This window comes from Vombatus ursinus, unplaced genomic scaffold (genome assembly GCF_900497805.2).
Source record: "Vombatus ursinus unplaced genomic scaffold, bare-nosed wombat genome assembly UNPS02014822.1, whole genome shotgun sequence".
Lineage (NCBI taxonomy): Eukaryota > Metazoa > Chordata > Mammalia > Diprotodontia > Vombatidae > Vombatus > Vombatus ursinus.
Window position 1 is genome coordinate 992,011 of NW_020954600.1, and position 19,645 is coordinate 1,011,655.

Consider the following 19,645-nt stretch of genomic DNA (forward strand, 5'->3'; position numbering starts at 1 on the left):
GGAGACGAATCCAGAATCTCACCATGGTACACAGTGATCAATCCAGAGCCTGGCCTTGGTGTGCAGTGATGGATCCAGCATCCAACAGCGTCTGCAGCCTTCTGCTCTCCTCACTGCCAGGCTTTCTCCCCAGAGGACAGCAGTGTGCTTTATCACTGAGGCCTTCACAGGTTCTTCAGACACTCAGAGTGGGGGGACTTTGTAGTGATCTTTCTTTTCAATTGTCATCACTGTGGACATGGTTCTATTTTGCTTAGCAGCAGTTCCCGTAAATTTCACTTTATTTCTCTGAATTCCTCATATTTGCCCTTTCTTACAACATGACATTTATGTATGAGAGTCTGTTAACCATTCCCCAACTGGCAGACACGTGCTTGGTTTCCAGTTCTTTGCTCCTGCTGTTCCCACCTTCTCCAGGGGGCCTTTCCTGGTCTTGTGCCATTCCCTGGACCCTGTGACCTTCCCTCCACATGGCATCCATCTTGTATGACATAGTTGTCTCCTCCACTGGACTGAGACTTCCCTGAGCTCAGGGACAGTGTTTTTGGCTTTATTTTTAACCCCGGCCCTTAGTACTCTGCTCGGCATAGTAACAAATGTTTATTAGCTGACTGACATACCCCAGGGACCAGGGAGTACTACTATAGATACCTGGGTATCTCTTGGCCCATAAATGCTTTTTGATAACAATAAGGAAAAGGCCTGTGTCTTCTTAGGGCTATATAGTGGGTACTGAGAAAGGTTAAATGGGATTTCCAGAGGTCCCTTGTGATCCATGGCATCTGTAAATGCTGCTTGCTGCCCACTGCATTGCTCAGCTGCCTCAATGCCAGATGAGAACTTTCAGAACCAGTTTTTAAGATCTGGGCAACTGGAAAGGAAAAAGGGCAGTGAAGCCGTGGTTGTAGCAGCTGACTTCAAAGAATCTATGGGGTCAAGGCAACAGCAGCCAACTGGGTGCGACTGGCTGCGCCCTAGAACCACAACCAAAGAAAGAAGATGGAGGGCAGGAAATCAAGGAGATTCTTGAAGGAACTTCCCCAGAGGAATCTGAACCACACCCAGTACCCTCATCGTGACAAATACTGTCAAAGATCTGTAAGTGGGCTCAGCTGAATTTCCGGAGAGCCCCCTCCTACCGAATGGGGACAGCATCCTCACTCCAGCTCCAGGCGCTCCCTGAATCCAGGCCTGCGGTGCCTCCACGGCACGTGTGTGCTCCTCCCCAGTCGCAGCATGTATATCCCAAGATGAACAAGCATTGGAGCAGCAGATAGCTCCTGGGGGGCTTCCCCCCTACTTCCTGGTGGCAGAGGGGAGCAGCTGTCACCCAGGTAAGCTGGGGACTGCTTAAATCCCCAGGGAGTTGTTAAAGTTTGTAACAGCGACCTCACTTCCTGCCCAGAATGAATGTTGGCCTTGACCTCTGAATTTGGAGAACCACCCCCTCCCCTGAGATGTATGAAAGTGGAGCAAACTCATGTGTGGTCAGTACAACCAATCAACATGCAGTCCTCAAGCACATCCCAAGTACCCAGAAATGTCCAACACACCGGGTATGCTAGGGGCTATGGCAAGGGGTGGATAGAGAAATGAGGAAGACACTAACCTACCCTGCCAGAGCCTGCAGTTTGGCAGAAGAGGCCCACCACGTATTGTCTAATAACTATGATATTGTATGTGGTACGTGGTAACCTGAGAGGGGTACAAAGTGGAGCTGAGTGAGGACGGGTCATTCCCAACTCACAGGAATTGTGGTCAGAACACACAAAATATATACAAGGTCATTTTAAGAGGGGGTCCCAAGTAGCTGAGGGCATCAAGAAAGTTCAAATTCTGGGTTCAAATTCTTGGGTTCAAATTCTGACTCAGACACTTAACCTCCCTCAGCTTCGGTTTCCTGAGGTGTAAAACAGAAAAATTTGCCTTACTTAGGTTGTTTTAAGCTCCAATGAGATCATGCATATAAAGTGCTATACAAATGTTATGATTGCATAATCAGCTTCATCTTTTATGATGTTGTTCAGTGTTTGGGGAAGAGGGACAGGGACTTTTTGCTGTGAGAATAGGAAAACAGGGCTGAGGGCACCAGCTTGATTTCCTGACCCCTCGCTCCCTTCCCCCATTCCCCCCTTGTCCTCATCCTTGTCCTTTAAGGCTAGAGGGCAATTTTCTGGCCTGGATGCTAATTGTCAGGAGGGATGATTGGAGTGAAAAGAGTAACTGAAGACTGGTGTAAGTATTTATCTCCAGTCCCTACTAAAGCTCAGAGAAAACTATAGGGTATATAGCCTGAACTCTGGGTAGGAAAGTGAAAGGAATTTACTTGCCCTGATATAACTAGGAATAAGAACTAGGGCCCTTCTATGGGCTGGTAGTGGTGAGAAGAAGCCACTCTCTGGCCTATCAGCTGGATGTGATGAGGCCTCTTTAACAAAGGTGCTGGGGAAAAAGTGTTGACTATTCCCTCACATTTGATGGTCTTATAAGAAAGGTGATAAACCTGCCCAAGAAAGATCCCTAGGCCTCATTCCTAGTTAGGTGGGGGCATGTGAATTTCTTTTACTGTCTCCCCAGCAGAATGTAGGCCTTCTGTGTATGCCACAGAACAGGAAAATTGATACCTTCCTCTGAGTCTTTCTGGGGCTAGAAACAGAAGACACATAGCATATGCCATTTCAACTCTCATGATACCTCTAGAAACTAGAATCTAGTGAAGGCAAATTGCCCTAAAGAATTCTTTAGAACTGTCAAACTCTCAAAGAGGCATTTAGCAACCCTGAAGATGTAGGAAGGCTGGAACGTAGAAACTGAGTTGGTGCCCTTTGACCTTTGCCCCAAGTATCCACAAAACCCTCTGCCCACCCAACCTTTTCCATGTCAGCTTCTTCAAACTCCCTCCTTGAACAAAGTATCCATGATATACAGGTGAGAATCTTCAGAATAAGCTACTAGCTTTTGTTCCTTTATTTTCTTAATGCTTAGCCATATATTTTTGGCTTGTGCCCATCTCTGATTGAAATCACAAAGTATCAAAGATGCTGATTTAACAGGGGCAAATCACAAATATAAAAAACATTTTTAAACTTTAGAATAAGCAGTGGCCAAAGTGTCATCTGAATAACTGCATATAAGCAGAGTTTAGCATCATCCTGAGCCTTTCTATGGGCAGGTTGCGCCCTCATGCCTAGAATACACTCCATTCTTATGTAGATACTTATAGGGATACACATTGTCTCTCCTGATATCCCATAAGCAACTTGAGGCGGGGGTGGTTTCATTTTTGTCTGTATCCAGTAGGGAGCACAGTGTTTGACACCTAGTTTGGCACTTAATAAATGCATGAATGCTTGATCCTAGGATTGAGCTGAGGAGAAGGACCATGAGGAGTCAATCAACAAGGATTTATTCAATACTCATTTATTATGCATCTACTGGACTAAGTGCTTTGGGAAATGCAGTGTTTAGGTATGACATTATCTCCACCTTCACAGACTTGAAAATCTTACATGGAGATCTGACAGAAATGGAAAATACATGTGATGCCAAACCTCAGAGAACAGGTAAAACCAAAAACCAGGCGCATTTTCAGCGCAGTTTGACCTTTACCCAACTTAGAAAAGAAAGACAGCACAACACAAGGCCTGATGCTAGGAGCGTCTTTCATTGGCCCCACTTCTGAACTCCTAAGAAGCTTTAGTCCTGCAGCAGATAGGGACAGGTGTGTAACTAGTATTCCTGGAGTTACAGAAATAGGAAGAGTCAGTGGCTGAGATTACGTAGAAATGACACGTGGACCACTGTACATGTGAGACTGAGTCAGAAACCTGGGCTGAGCGATTTCTGCCTACAGGCCACATCCTTTATTGATCCAATCTCCATAGGCAGCTTTAGGCTGGGGAGCTCTGCTCTTCTTTGGGCTCTCTCTCTCTGAGAGCTAACACCTCTATTTCAGGTGTTCCTGGCAAAGGCCACATCCAGGAAAGCAGTGGTAGCATCTCCTCCACAGAGAAGCCAGGGATCAACAGGTCTAGGTGGGAACCTATTAAACCGGCGACTCTATTTTCAGGACCCTGACACTCCCAAAGTGTCAATAGATTCTGGCTCAGAGTTCAGAACTGTTCAACATATTTGTGATTGAAAGATGTTTGGAAAGCTTCTTAAAAGAGTAAAAATGTAAAAACGTTTTGACTGTGGAGGTCTGGCTCACCTAGCTATGAATGTTGCATCTGGTGCTAAGGAATTCCTGGGTTGTCTGATCAAGAAGTATCACAATAAATACTGAGCATATAATTCAGGACAGCTGACAGCACAGGGAAAACGAGGAACTCAAAGTAAATCCCTCTCAGCAGCTGGATGGATCACTGGCAGCACATCTTCTGGCTGGCTGGGGCTAGCACATTAATGAGAAAGGAACTCACATTTGCTCAGAGGCCAAAAGCTACGTGGGTCACTTGTGGCACTAGCTGTGCCACTAGCTTGAAAATCCTATATGGAGATCTGAAGGTGCTGATAATGTCATACCTAAACACTACATTTCCCACAAGCCACACTAGCTTGTGAAGAAGAAATAGTGAGCACTTATGGAGCGCCTTACAAACATAATCTTATTTGATCCTTACGGCAACCCTTGGAGGGAGGCGCTGTTAGCCTTCCCATTTTATGGACGAGGAAACTGAGGTAGGCAGAGGCTAAGTGACTTGTCCAAAGTCACAAAGCTAGGATGTATCTACGGTCACACCTGAACTCAGGTCTTCCTGAGGTCTTTGGCTCTATCTGGAGGACATGTTGGATGTTACACTAAAAAGAGCCCTAGGCTAGGTAACAAGTTGTAGTCCAAGCTGCCGCTAACTTACTAGGTCAGCTTTGGCAAATCCCTTAGAGTCATTAATCTTCAATCTCTTCATCTGTAAAATGGGTAATACTGCCTTGCTTCACAGAGTAGTTCACAAAATCAAATGAGATCATACATGGGAAAGTCTTCATTTTGAAAGCACCAGACTGTGTAGAGAGGTAATAGGAGAGACAGTTTGGTGTAATGGGGCAAGGCCTAGAATTGGAGCCTGAGGACTTAGGTTAGAGATTGACACTTCTCTACATCCCAGCTTACAAAATGTGGCGGGGGGCGGGGGGGAGTCTGGGGCCCTTTCCAGCTCTAAATCTATGATCCTATTTTTACAAAGTTGGGGGGCTGAGGTCTTTTCGTTTCATTTAAAGCTGGAGAACTTTGTGACTCACATGCAGCAGATGCTCCACAAATACAGGTGAATGAATGACGTGGGAAAAAGAAACTGACCACAGTCAATATGCACAAGAAAAGGCTTGCGTCCGAAGCCAGCGTGTTCTGCAGTGTGTTCACCTATTCTGTGGTCTCGTGCTGAAATATCTGGCTCTACTTCCGACAAGGAGTACTAGAGAAGACGGTTGCATAAGCTCCCTCTAAATAAATTTCCAATGAAGGACCTTTCCTGATATTCTTCTACCTCCAAGTTTGTTTATGAGGTCAACTCAAAAGAGACCATCATGTGTATACACACACACATTCCTGTTTTCCCTGCTTTAAAGTGCATTTGTGCATTTTTTTATCCCAGAATCTTAAGGTGCTTTGCAAATCCTGGTTTTATTCTCTTCATACCACCTCTGTGACGTAGACATTAATCCTATTCCATTGAGAGAATCACGAAATTCAGCAGTTAGTGAACTAACCCACAAGGGAATTCAGTGGCTCAGTCTGGGAAGAATTTTATTGACACCCTCTATCACTGCATCTCAAAAGACATGGGAAATAGCCAACAAAGCTCAATAAACATGCTATCTATAGCTATACAAAAGTGCTTTTCGGCTTCAGATCTCTATGAACAAATCTGAGAAGACTTACCTCCATTCTTGCCCACCGTTCGGAAGCATCTCCAGAAAGCCCGTAAGAAGGATGCTCTGTTATGGGGGGTGGCCTGGATGAAGCTAAACTCTCGGAAGAGAATATGAGTCCCCTGACACACGCTGTTAAAGCTGCAAAGATAAAAACCAAGAAGTCACTGTTTGATGGCTCTTCCAGAAGGCGGGAAGCAAAATGGAAAACAGAGGCCACTCAGAAGAGTTGCCACAAAACGGGAGAAGTAGCCCGTTTGCCTCACATTTCTAAGATGCAGCCCCACTTGGGTCCATCCCCTGGCTCCCCAGAGGGAAATCTAGGTACATAAGCACATCCCTCTACCAAACTCTGGAATCCAGCTGGTCTTAGCCCCCTACTCCACCTCAGGAAGTTCTAACCAGTCACTAGAGAGTTTTATAGAGACAGAAAACAATCCATCCTTAACTGGACGATACTGGAGGTTGTCTGTTGTTAGAGAATACCTCTCTCTCTACCTCATCAGGATTTACATTTCCTTAAAGATATTCTCTCTGGGCTCTTCCCCAACACATACCAGCTGCCACAAGAAAAAACACAGTTGCTCATAGGTGACATCTATAGATCTGTCCATTTCAGTTTGGAGTGTGGAGCAACAGGGGATCTGTCATATACCTCTGACAACACGCCCAGGAAGGAATACCTCCCATCCATCTAAAGGAGAGACAAATGGTTCCATGAGGAGATTGGTGGAGAGAAATGAGGATCCATGGTAAAGGAAGGGGTAAAAAGTGGCCCCTAAAATGAGAGGATGAGGCAAAGCCCAAGGGCTCAAGTGAGTCATTACTTAAGTTGGGCCCCAGGAAGGGAGGAAAATATGCTGTAGTCTTTGGGTTCTCTTGCCAAAGCGGGGGGAAAAGGCTGGGAAGCACTGGAGCTATCTCAAAATGCAAATTCCACTAGAAAGAAGACAATAGTAACTCAGGAATGGACATGCTCAAGAACAGGCTCCAGGTCCCATAAAATTCTTAAACCACTGGCAAAGTCCAGGTAGAGGACATGTTTATTTTTAGAGAGAGACAGATATCAGGCTGAAGACAGTCGCCAATGGAGCAATGGGGAATGCATCAGGTCAGGGGATTTAGAGCTTAAAGGAGCTTTAGTTCAGACCCCTTGTTTTTCTGATCAGGAAACTGAGGTCCAGAGAAAGAAGGTAATTTTGGAGCAGCGGCCACACAAAGAATTAACAGCAATCAAAGCTGGTTTCTCTACCTTCAAATCCACTTCTCGTCCAGCTGCACAGCTGCCAACAGTTTGGGACATGAATTCCAAACGGCAGCTCTCGCTGGTATCCCACGTCAATTTAAGAACAAAACCAAACTTGAGCTGGAGAACCAGAAGAGGCTTTGCAGGACATCTCTTGTTCCCTTCAGCCTCAACTACATGGAAGATGCCCATTCTCATATCTAAAAGAGAAGACAACGGCTGTCCTTCACGCAGACGATAGGAGCTGGAGCCAGAGTCATGTCAGTGTGTAGGCTCAGGTTTGGAACAATGTTGTGAATACCGTGTGAGCTCCACAAACACAGTCACAGCCAACTACACTGTGTGCAAAAGCTGCTGCAAACTCTTCTTCTCCCATGCAAAACTGGCAGAGAACTCTTAATTCTATGACAATGTGAAGAAAACGGAAGCGCAATGGGTGAAGGCCAAGAAGTAGGTTAGAAAAAGGATTTAAAGAAAAGAGCAATAGGAGCAAAGATGCAGTTCCATGCAGCATGGATCAACACTATTGTCTTAAAAAAAGGAGAATGAACTTTAGCATCCTGGAGACTCTTTTCATCGGTCCAAAGCCACTTTGGGATCCATCCTTCATTGCCCCTCTTTGAGGGCAGTTGATGCCTAGAGGTGCCTTTCAGATATTAAGTTGGTTGGTGAGGTCCCATGCACCTCTATTGGTCTCTTTTGGACAACTCTCTATTTTCTTCCTCATTGGAATTATTTCTCCTTATGTCTTTAGAATTACGTTTCTGCAAGCTTCCCATCCCTGCTGTACAATTTAGACGGGACCCTCCCCAGCCTCTGCAACTACCTTTCAGGGCTGGGCAACACTAAGTAGTAGATGTGATCAAGCACAAGACAGACTCCTCAGCCAACTGAGGAGCACATTTACCCAGTCTCCGGCTTACATCACAGCAACCAGTCGACTTTTATTCAACGTTGCTATGTACATAGGTGCCACACGCTGTGCAATCACCTAAAGCTGAAATTTCCCAGGTTTTCAATAAACTTTGCTCCCTAAATCACTGGCTAATAGTAACAACGGCTCACATTAAAATGGCTCATCGCGTGCTCTTTTCCTCACAAGTTGTTGGGAGGCAGGTGATACCTATTTTACAGATGATGAAACTGAGGTTCAGGGCACAGAAGTGACTTGCCCATCATGATCCGGCCAAGGGTGCACGTCCAGGGCACTCTCCTCTACTCTCCTGCCTCAGACAGAGAGTTGTTCGCTATGGGAAGCTGCTGCCACCGTCATGGGCCCCCATGGGCAGATTTTTCCAAATTCAAGTTTTGTAGCAACAGTCAAACTTCACAAGTTCTTTCAATTCTTCAGGCTTTTTTCTCTCCTTTCTCCATGGGTAAATTTACAGCAGAATGCTGAATTATAGATTAATGTCATATGGGAGAAATCCAATACATCTCCCAAGGGGCACCCTGTTCACAAGGAAGGTAGAGACACTAACTTTGTTTCTTTGTGATTTAAGTTTTCCTTTGTCACTTAACATATTAAATTTATTTTAAAAATCAGCTTTAAAAGAGACAGTCTTTTAAAGTTGATTTTGAAAAGAAATTAAAATAAAGAGCTCACTAATTCTTTGTTTTGTCATGTTAGTCAGTAAATAAACATTTATTAAGTATGTACCATGTTCCAGGCACTGTTCTAAGCACTAGGCATATGAAAAGAGGCAAAAGGCAATCTCATGAAGGAGAAAGCAACCAAATAGATATGTACAAACAAACTCTACACAGGAGAAATAGGAAATAGTCAAAAGAAGAAAGGCACCAGAATTAAGAGGGTTTGGGAAAGGCTTCCTCTAGAAGATGGGATTTTAGTTGGGACTTGAAGGAAGCCAGGGAAGTCAGGAGACAGAGATGGGAAGCAGAGACTTCTGGAAGTGAAGAACAGCCAGAGAAAATACCCAGAGGGAAGAAATGGAGTGTCCCGTGGCAGGAACAGCAAGGCAGACAGTGTCAGGGAGTGAGGTGGGACAAAGGGTTACATTATAAAGACCTTGCAACACCAAGCAGAGAATTTTGTACTTGTTCCCAGAGGTGATAGGGAGCCATTAGAGTTTATTGAGGAGGGAAGCGACATGACTGGACCTGTGCTTTAGGAAAATCACTTTGACAACCAAATGGGGGACTGATTGCAATGGAGAGAGACTAGAGGCAGGCAGACCTCCCAGGGGGCTATTACAATAGTCCAGGTGTGAGGTGACCGGGGCCTGTACATCAGGGTGGTGGCAGTGTCAGAGGAGAGAAAGGGGTACATTTGAGAAATGTCAGAAAGGTGAAATTGACAAGCCTTGGCAGCAGCTTACAAATTGGGAGTGAGAGAGGGTGAGGGGTCCAAGGCGACTCCTAGGTTGTGAGCCCGAGGCATGGGGAGGATGCTCTTGCCCTCCACAGCAATAGGGAAGTTAGTGGAGGGGCACAGGGGTGGAGGGTGGTTTGGAGGAAAGATGATTAATTTAGTTTTGTACATGTTGAGTTGAAAATGTCTACTGGACATCCAGTTTAAGAAAGACAATTGGAGATGTGAGAGTGGAGATCAGCTAAGAGGCTAGGGCAGGCTAGGTAGATTTGAAAATTATTAGCAGAGGGATGGTAATTAGATCCATATCATCTCATCAGGTCACCAAGTGAATAGTATAGAAGGAGAAGGGAAGAGGGTCCAGGACAGAACCCTGTGAGATACCTTTGGTTAGAGAATCCAGCTACGGAGATTGAGAAGGAGAAGTCTGATAGGTAGGAGGAGAACCAGGGGACAGTGGTATCTGAAAACCTAGAGAGAAGAGAGTATCAAGAAGGAAGAGTTGATCAGCAATGTCACAGACTGCAGAGAGATTGAGGACAATGAGGACTGAGAAAAAGGCTATTGGATTGGACAACTGGTCAAATGTGATCACTGGTAACTTTGCAGAGATGATAAGGTTGGAAGTCAGATTTTAAGAGGCAGAGAAGTAAGTGAGAAGAAAGGCATCTACTCTAGTCTTTTTTTTTTTTTTGAGGCAATTGGGGCTAAGTGACTTGCCCAGGGTCACACAGGCCAGATTTGAATTCACGTCTTCTTGACTCCAGGGCTGATGCTTTATCTACTGCACCACCTAGCTGCCCCACTGATAGTCTTTTCAAAGAATTTGGCCACGAAGGACAGAAGAAATATAGGATGATAGCAGGGACAGAAGTAATCAAGGGAGGATTTTTTGAAGAATGGGGGAGACCCATGTTTATAGGCATTGAAGAAGAAGCCAGAAGAGAGGGAGAGATTGAAGATAAGTAATAGAGTGAAGGAGCAATCTGTTGGAAGAGATAAAATAGAAATGAGATCAATTGTAGAGGTGGAAGGGTTGGCCTTGCTAAGGAGGAAGACAGGGGTGAAGGAGAAGATAGTGGTAGAAAGCATATGAATGACATGCTATGAGGAATTGGGGAGAAGAGGGAGCTCATAGCAAGAGGCTTCAATTTTTTTATGTAAAATGTAAGCCCAGGTTCTTAGCTGAGGGGGGAAAGGGGAGCCATAGGAAGTTTGAGAAAGGATGAAAAGGTTTGGAAGAGCTGCTGTGGAGAGTGAGATAGTAAGTGGCTAAGGGAAATATAGTAGGACTGCCTTGTGGCAGTGAGGGCCCAGATGAGGTTGTGTACCATGAATTCATAGTGGACCCTGTTAGAATGGTTGCATGACTTTCTCCACCTACTTTTAGCAGCACATGTGTAGGAGACAAGGCAGCAGATGGTGGGACTGATCCAAGGCTGAGGCTTGGCAATGGGCAATTGGTGATGTGATAAGAGGGCCAGGGACTCAATAGAACAGAATAATGTAGAGTTGAACTGGTTCACCAAGAGGTCAGGATGGGGAAAAGAGGAGAGAATACCTGGTGTAGGGAAGATGGCCTAGGAGAGAACTAAGGGGTTAACGGTGTGGAAGTCATAGTATAGAACAGGGATTTTTCCACTTGCAACCCCTTCGGTGCTTCTTAAACTGTGGGTTGTGACCATGGGGTCACAAAGAAGAAAAGTACAGTTTGATAAGAAAAGACAGAAGGAGAGGTAGAAGGCCAGTAGACTATGGTCAGAAAAAGGGATTTTAGAATTCTTGGACACAGAGATGGTACACTGGTGGGTGATGACAAGATCAAGGGTATGACGATCTTTGTATGTGGCTGAGGTAAAGTGGAGGAGGAGGTCAAGGGAAGTGAGTAGGTTAAGGAACTGAGGGGTTAGGGTGTTTGAAGGATAGTCAATTAGTATTGTTGAAGTCCCCAACTATGAAGCAAGAGCTGGGGAGGAGAGAAAAATTGTGAGCCACATACTGAACTCATTGTGGAAGGAAGGGAAGCTACCCAAAGGTATGTAGACAACAGCTTCCAGGATTTTGATTGGGTGATAGATATTCATGTTGTTGTTGTTATTGTTTATCTTTCATTCTCAAAGAGGACCAATGACATCACAAGGGTGATATCTTGACTTGCTCATGAATTGGATCTGAATGTGAGGCAGAACTGTGCAAAGTCATCAGCGTCACTCTTTCCTCCAATCATCGAAGTCCAGTGGCAAGAAAAAAGATGGGGCTTAGATTCTTAAAATCTAGCTATTGCTGGGATTCTTATAATCTAGCCACTGTTCAGATTTTAAAAATCTAGCCAATAGCTTACTTCAGGCTCCTTAAGAGTCTGCCCATTATGACAGATGTTCTAATAAACCTTGTCTTTGGCTGAAAGAAGGCTTGGGTCGAATTCTTTCGGGCAGGACCCGCGTGTTGTGATTTTGGGGTCCCAGGACCCCTGAACCCCTAAACCACATCATTTTGGTGGCCCGTACAGCGAAACTGCCTAACCCCAAGTTCTTCTCCAACCAAGACTGGAAGGTATGTAAGCCTCCCCCCTCCCCTCCTTTCTTGCCCTGCAGTTGGGGTTGCTCTCCAAGCACCAAGGCTTGGAAGTGCTTTTCTGGTAGACAATTATGAGGCTGTCTCGCACTGGGCCTGACACTCTCAGGCTCTTGGTCCACTGGGTTGGTTCAAGGCCATGGACCTGGGTACACCAAGTATATGCTCAATTCTGTTAATGCCCTCAGTGCTAGGGAATTGGGAAAAACTGCAGCTGCTTTCTAGTTGCCTGAGGCTTACTTACTCCCTTCCCTCTGTACCTCTGAATCCTCCTTCATTTCAGGGAAAGTTAGAACAGCTAAAAATATCTTGGCATATTCTGGAGGTTTTGTGATCATTAAGGAGTTTTGAAACACCTGTACAACTCCCTTCCCTTGAGTCAAGAGGGTATCTGTTAACCCCTTTCATAGGAGAAGAGAGTTTCACCCTTTACCCTTTACCTTTGATTTCACCCTCCCCCACCTGGGAAAGGGGGGGGGAGGGGCAGCCGCTGCGTGGGCCCCTCTGGCAATGGCCTTGGGCTCTAGGGCAACCTTTTTCTGGAAGCACCACCCAGGTTCAGCACATCCTGCTCAAGGTAATGAAGCTAGTCTCCAAACTTGGGTAAGCACACTCTTTTAAATTTGTAGTTTTAACTTTTAATGATGAGATGTTGATTCTCTGTGTAAAGTAATTTGGAAGTGCATTTAACAAAACTAAAGTCACCTGATTGGTAATGGGTTTGTTTCAAGTTTCAAATTGGTGAACTTTCTGTATCAGTTATGTCAAGCAACTTTTCATAATTTGGTTACTGGTAAAATAATTTAGCTATTGTTGGTTATTGTTTTAATGTGTAAACTAGCCAAAAAGCTTGTTTGGGTTATGTATGGCTTGCTGAGAATTTGCAAGTGTATAGAAATCTCTAATGGTTGGCTTTTTACACCAGGACAAATTTAAGTTTGAGATGTAAATACTGGAAAAGTTTTTTCTAAGCTGTGATTAGTAAAACTTGCTGTTTGGGGTAAAAGCTCATAGGATTTTACTGAGTTGTCTAATGGCTCATAATCCATCGATAATCAATAATCCACCATCTGAGAGACGCCACAAGCTACTCAGAGAAGGTGATACTGGTGATGCGGTTTAGGGGTTCAGGGTGCTGGGACCCCAATATCACAACACTCGGGTCCTGCCTGAAAGAATTTGACCCAAGCCTTCTTTCAGCCAAAGACAAGGTTTATTAGAACACTGTCATATTGGGCAGACTCTTAAGGAGTCTCAACATGAGTAAGCAGTGGCTAGATTATAAGAATCTGAGCATCTTAATGGAGACAAGATGGACCTTATATACAGAAAGACTATGGGAGGGATCTAGGAGTGGCCAAGTAGTCTATGAGGTAATAGAACTCTAGGGGTGGCCAAGGGAGAATAGAGCCTAGGTAGAATTAAGGGTGGAAAGTGGCCTGGGGCCATAGGGAGGTATGAAATTACAGCCTCAGGAGAACACCAGAGATTTGGCCATGTGGGAAAGTTCAGGGTTTTTCCTTTTTAGGGTCTAGATCCCATCCTCATCACTGGTGGGAAGTCAGCATTGGGAAAAGCTGAGAGGACAATTTTAGCCTCAATCTAAGATGGGATCCTCCTGGCTCAGTTTCCCCATTATGTTCCTTTGAAAGGGAATGTTAACCACCTAGCTATTCCTGAGTCTGGCTATGAGGTGGATTTGATACTGCACGGTTGGAAATCTGAATCCAAACAGAGCTAAGGATGTTTCATCCTCTCAAGGTTGGGCCCTGAATCTAGTCCCTGCTTTATATCTGGGCCCTGCAGTTTTTTCTGTCGGATTTATGTCTTCCAGACTATGGGCCATTCATCTACAGTTGGTAGCAGACAGCAAGTACCAGCCAATGTCCCCACATCGTTCCCTGGATACAGCCTGTGCTCGATTCCAGTCAACCTCTTCTTTGGGACCCCCCTCAAGGCAGGGATAGTTCTATGCCCGTTGCCAGCAGGAAGCAGTTTCAGAAGCCGAGACCTTTGCCCCTTACTCCAAAAGAATTTGGGTCCCATTTGTTTGAGGGGGGAATGATGGGGTTGGGATCTGGGCCCCAGAAAGGAAAAACCCTGGACTTTCCCACATGGCCAAATCTCTGGCATTTCCCTGAGGCTATAATCCCATCAACTGCCCTTTCCCTTGGCCAAGTGGTCCAGGTCCCTGGAATTCTATTACCTCATAGACTACTTGGCCACTCCTAGATCCCTCCCATAGTGTTTCTGTATATAAGGTCCAGCTTGTCTCCATTAAGATGCTCAGATTCTTATAATCTAGCCAATACCTTACTAATGTTTAGACTCCTTAAGAGTCTGCCCAATATGACAGATGTTCTAACAAATCTTGTCTTTGGCTGAAAGAAGGTTTGGGTCGAATTCTTTCGGGCAGGACCCGCGTATTGTGATTTTGAGGTCCCAGGACCTCTGAACCCCTAAACTGCATCAGTACCAGCCAATGTCCCCCTATCATTCCCTGGATGCAGCCTGTGCTCGATTCCAGTCAACCTCCTCTTTGGGACCCCCTCAAAGCAGGGACATCTCTATGCCCCTTGCCAGCAGGTAGCAGTTTCAGAAGCCGAGACCTTTGCCCCTTACCCCAAGAGAATTTGGGTCCCATTTGTTTGAGGGGGTAATGATGAGAACGGGAGCTAAATCCCCAAAAGGAAAAACCTGGACTTTCCCACATGGTCAAGTCTTTGGAGTTCACCTGAGGCTATAATCCCATCACTGGCTACACCCAATCTCCCAATTCTATTACCCTTAACCTAGCCTAGCCCTCCCTATGGCCCTGGGGTCATTTCCCACACTTACTCCTAGCTAGGCTCCATCATCCAGGTCCCAGGAGTTCTGTTCACCCCAGCTTACTGGCCACTCCCATCCAGATCTCCTTAGACCCCTCCTCCAGTCACCCCGAACTACTTGGCCACTCCTAGATCCCTCCCACAGTCTTTCTGTATATAAGTTCCATCTTGTCTCCATTAAGATGCTCAGATTCTTAAAATCTAGCCAAGAGTTTACTAATGTTCAGGCTCCTTAAGAGTCTGCCCAATATGATGGATGTTCTAATAAACCTTGTCTTTGGCTGAAGAAGAAAAAAAAAAAAAGAAAAAAAATGACTAGTGATGGCCTGGGATGCAGTGAATAGCATGGACCTCAAAGGAGGAGAGGTTACTGAATGATGGAGGGAAGGGGAGGACCTGGAAGTGGCACCTTCCACTTAATGATGAACATTCTTACATCTGGTCATACCCTACAAATCCCGGTGATTCTGAACCTCTGCAGGTCATCGTCCAAACCCTATTCCCTATCCCCCACCTCCCGATTCCTTATTCTTATCCCTTCAACCCTCCTACCCCAAAGTCCCAGGTTAATACCTCCCCTTTATTCCACTGCATCCTCTGGAATGCCTGTTCCGTAGACAACAATCTTCCCTTCCCCCTAAATCTTTTCCTGTCCCATTCCTTCCCTATTCCAGCAATCACTGAAACTTGGATCCCCTCAATGACATGCTTTCCTGGAACCTTTTCCAGTCCTGGCTATACCTTCATTCATTCCCCTTAGCTCACTGACAGAGGCAGGGAGTTGGAATATTTCTTGATCCTTTCTGCCCTAACAGCACAGTAGGCTAAGTCAAAGTTCAGGAGGGAGTCAGAAAAAAGTTCAGAAGAGGTCCTCTTCTCCTGCCTTAGAATGGGCTGTGTTACAAGGGCTCCTGAACAGAGTTGGCTCAGAGGACGAAAACGAGCCATGCTAGGCAACTCAAATTCAACACACAGAACTGTATGTTATAATGGCATAGGATCACAGATCTAGGCCAGGAAGGGACCTCAGGAGTCCTAGAGCAGCACCCCTCTGTCCCTTCCTTTTATAGATGAGGAAACTGAGGCCTGGAGTGGTGAAGTGACTTGCTCAGGCAGGCTTTCCATCCAGTAGCACTAACTCTGGAGCCAGCACCCTTTCCACTGCACTCACTGCACTGCCTCTTCTGCCCCATGCCTCGGTTAGCCTTTCAAAATTATATCAAACTAGGAGATAAAGCATCACTGGAAATCAGATTTTAAAATAATCTTGTGAAACTGACCACATACAGAATAAAATGGGGGGAGGGGGAGTGTGGCACAGAAAACATCTTACGGCATGGGAACATGCACGTTCAAACCTTAGGTATGAAGTGCCCTTGTCTAATGTTAAAAAAACAAAACGAAACAAAACAAACGGCACCATTTGTGTCCTCTGGTGAAGAAAACGCATGACTGGAGAGGGAGACTCGTGACCACTCTGTGGTCTTTGCTCCATGGTCCACAGCCCCTGGATTTAGACTTGGAGGACTTGACTTTGGGTGCAAGCTTTACTATGCATACCTTCTGTGACCTTGGGTGAGGGCCCGCACCTCTCTGGGCCTCAGTTTCCTCATCTACAAAGCAAGACAGTTTTACTAGAAGATTTCTAAGGCTCTCTCCAGTTCTCCGTCATACCCCTAAGTTCTCAACTAACAAAGATGGGAGAGGAGACTCAACCTCTACCCTGGATGTCTAATTCTAAAGACATTTTCCAGACAGCAACATTTCCTTGAAGGAGTCAGTATGATAATTGTTATTTATTTCCTTGGGTAATAAACCCGAGATTTTTGAGCTTTTTCCATTATATTTCTTATTTAGTACTCTAAATAAATCAACGGGTCGTGCTGCAAAGCTCTGTGTTGCAGAACAATGATGGAGTAGTTTAAATAACTTATTTAAAATGAAGTAGCTTCAGACCAATCAAAGTATTTATTGCTGTAAATTAAGTTCTACAAAAAACTGTGTAATTGGTATCCCAGAACCCCCAGTTCTGAGCTTAAATGGACTAGGTTTGATGTGGGAGACTTCCCACAAAGCACTCTTCAGCATCCGCCCCCACCCAGGGTTTTGTCTGGGGGCCTCCTCTGCTCCACTCAAGCTCTTCCCTAGAAATATCAGGATAAAGCTTATTGTCTAGGTCTCATGAAAGCACTCAAACTAACAATGTATTTTAAGTCTTTTACTTATGTGTCTCCACAGATGTGGCAGTTCCCATGAACGTACTCAAGCTTACACACAGTTATCCCTTCCACATCGTGACTTTCCCCACTGCAGTTTTGATATATCACGGGCTGGCATCAGAAATTAAATGGGAATTTTTGGGGGAGTTTGCTGAAGCAACAAATGACACACAGAGGCCAGCAGATGACACAGAAAAAGTTTAGAAACTCAGAAATGCATTTTTTATATATATATATATATAATATATAATATATATATAGTATTGTGTTATATCAATATATTTCATCTTTTAATACCATAAATACACCCAAATTTTACAATAAAGTACTACAATAACCTGTAAAAGAAAAGAAAACAAAACATTCAGATGTCTTCTCTGGTATGAGGGGGGGACTAAAAATTTTTATGCAGACTTTCCAGATCACTGGGGCACCAGGCCTCTAACCCCTGCAACGTGGAAGGGATAACTATTTTGATTTAGGGCAGCCTTTAATTCAATCCACAGAAAGACGGTCATAACAAAAGAAGCCCAGAAACATGTATAACCCCTGTCCCAAAGCCTACTGACATGGGATTCTCTTATTGGTGGAGATGAATATCTGCCCTGGGTGAGGTGTGGTCTGTGAGAACTGCAGCTCTCTCTTCAGTTCTCCTGGGGTCTCTACAGGCTTCAAGTCCACTTCAGGACTCTTCAAGTTTCCAGTTGCTTTGGGCACTTCGAGCTTCGAGAGGGAAGATGGAAAAGGCCAACTCCATTTCAGTTTGCTGAAGGAAAAGACGCTGGGAAGGCACGAGAGGAGCAGGTAGTCTCTAGCATGTCCCCAGCCCTAGCTTGCTACGCTAGAAACTTTGGGGTAAGGATGAGATCATGATATCCCTGACCCAATCAAATCATCCTCAAATTCTAGGTGTGAATGGGGCAACAAGTACCCAGGACAAAGTTGAGATCAAAGTCCCAAATGAGGTGTCACTGGGGATGTTTCCAATCATCAAAGAAACATAATCCAAATCCCAAACATAGGTTCACTCATCCTTCAACTTTGCTAAACTCCCCAGGTTTACAACTGGTCCCACCTTCTACAGCTAGATGCAGGATTTCCAGGAATTCATCCTAATCCTCTGTTGTGCCCTAGGTTGAATTACATCATACATTGTCCTATTGTTTGCAATGACAATAAACAGCTTTACAATGTATCCATTACAAGAAAAACTGGAAAAATTAATCCCTAAATCCAAGAGTAGGTCTGAGAAAATTTGATTTTAGCATATATTTTAACAACACATTCATACAGAGTCAGTTACAGCTGGTCTACAGAGATGAAAGGTGATGCCCTATAGCTTAGTTGGTTTATGCAGTTCCTTCTCAACATCCACTTCTAGTTATTGTTATCCATTTAGATAAAGGCACTAAAAGCATGCTTCATCAAATCGAGAGATGACACAACGTTGGGAGACAGAGTCAGGATCCAAAAAGACCTTGACAGCTGGACCTTGGGCTGAGCTGAATAAGACAGCTTCATAAATGAAGTACACAATCAAGTACAAGATGAGAAGGCATGCTTAAAGAGAACTCGATCTGAAAAAGATCAACGTCTGTTGGGTTGTCATGGGAAACAGGGATTAGTGCGAGGGCAGACCCAGCCGGAAGGAGCAGAAGCTGCAGAGACAAACCTGGGCAGGATGTCCAAAAAAACGTCCTAGCAATTAGAGCTCTCAGAAAGTGAAATGGGCGCCTGAGGAGGTGGCAGGTTGCATTGAAAGCACTGAAGGCATTCAGGCAAAGGCTGGATATTGCTTTTTGGCAATGCCAGAGAAGGGAGTCGTGTTCATATGCAGAGTGTACTTTCTGCTATCTCAATATCTGCTAACGCTCTCCTCAAGCAGAAAATCAGGACCTTGTTCCCACTGTCCATACACACCCTTAAAGCCTAGAAGTAAGGTCTGCAATAATGCCCTTTGCTCCACCATGGCTGAGACCATGGCTCCCACGCACCAAATGCCATTTCCTGTATCTATGCCTTTGGATAGACTTCTCCCCGTGCCTGGAAGGCCCTCTCTTAACTTCCACCTCCAGGAATCCTACTTTTCTCCAGGGCTCAGCTCCAGGTAATACTCTCTGCTAGTCCTCTTCCATCTATCTGACCACTCCTCAAGTCTGCTTTGCTGTACCTTCATTCAGGTTCCACTACCTGCTGAAGGTGGGTGCTCCCTAGGGCTCTGATGTGGGCTCTCTTCTCTTCTTCTATGCTACTTCACCGGCTAAGCTCATGAGGTCCCATGGATTCAACTACCACCTTTATGATGATGATTCTTAAATCTACTTATCCAGCCCTAACCTCTCTCTGCTGACCTTCTCACAACTGACTATTAGACACCTCAAAGAGAATATCCTGTAGACATCTTAAATTCAACACATCTTAAACTGAATTCATTTTCTTTCCCCCCAAATCCTCCCTTCTTCCTATCTTTCCTATTACCGTGGAGGGTCCTATCTTCCCAGTCCCCCATGTTCGCAACCTACGTGTCCTCCTCACTCTTTCACCTCCTACCCCATTTCCAATGTATCGTTAGACATTT

General features: G+C 45.0%; 1 protein-coding gene across 1 annotated transcript in view; it reads right to left on the reverse strand.

Annotated features, from left to right (window-relative positions):
* Positions 1-19,645, reverse strand: part of CUNH11orf49 (chromosome unknown C11orf49 homolog) — a 178,787-nt gene that overhangs the window by 74,324 nt on the left and 84,818 nt on the right. Inside the window, 1 exon segment of the mRNA XM_027837751.1 lies at positions 5,879-6,009. Coding sequence (XP_027693552.1) covers positions 5,879-6,009 — 131 coding nt within the window.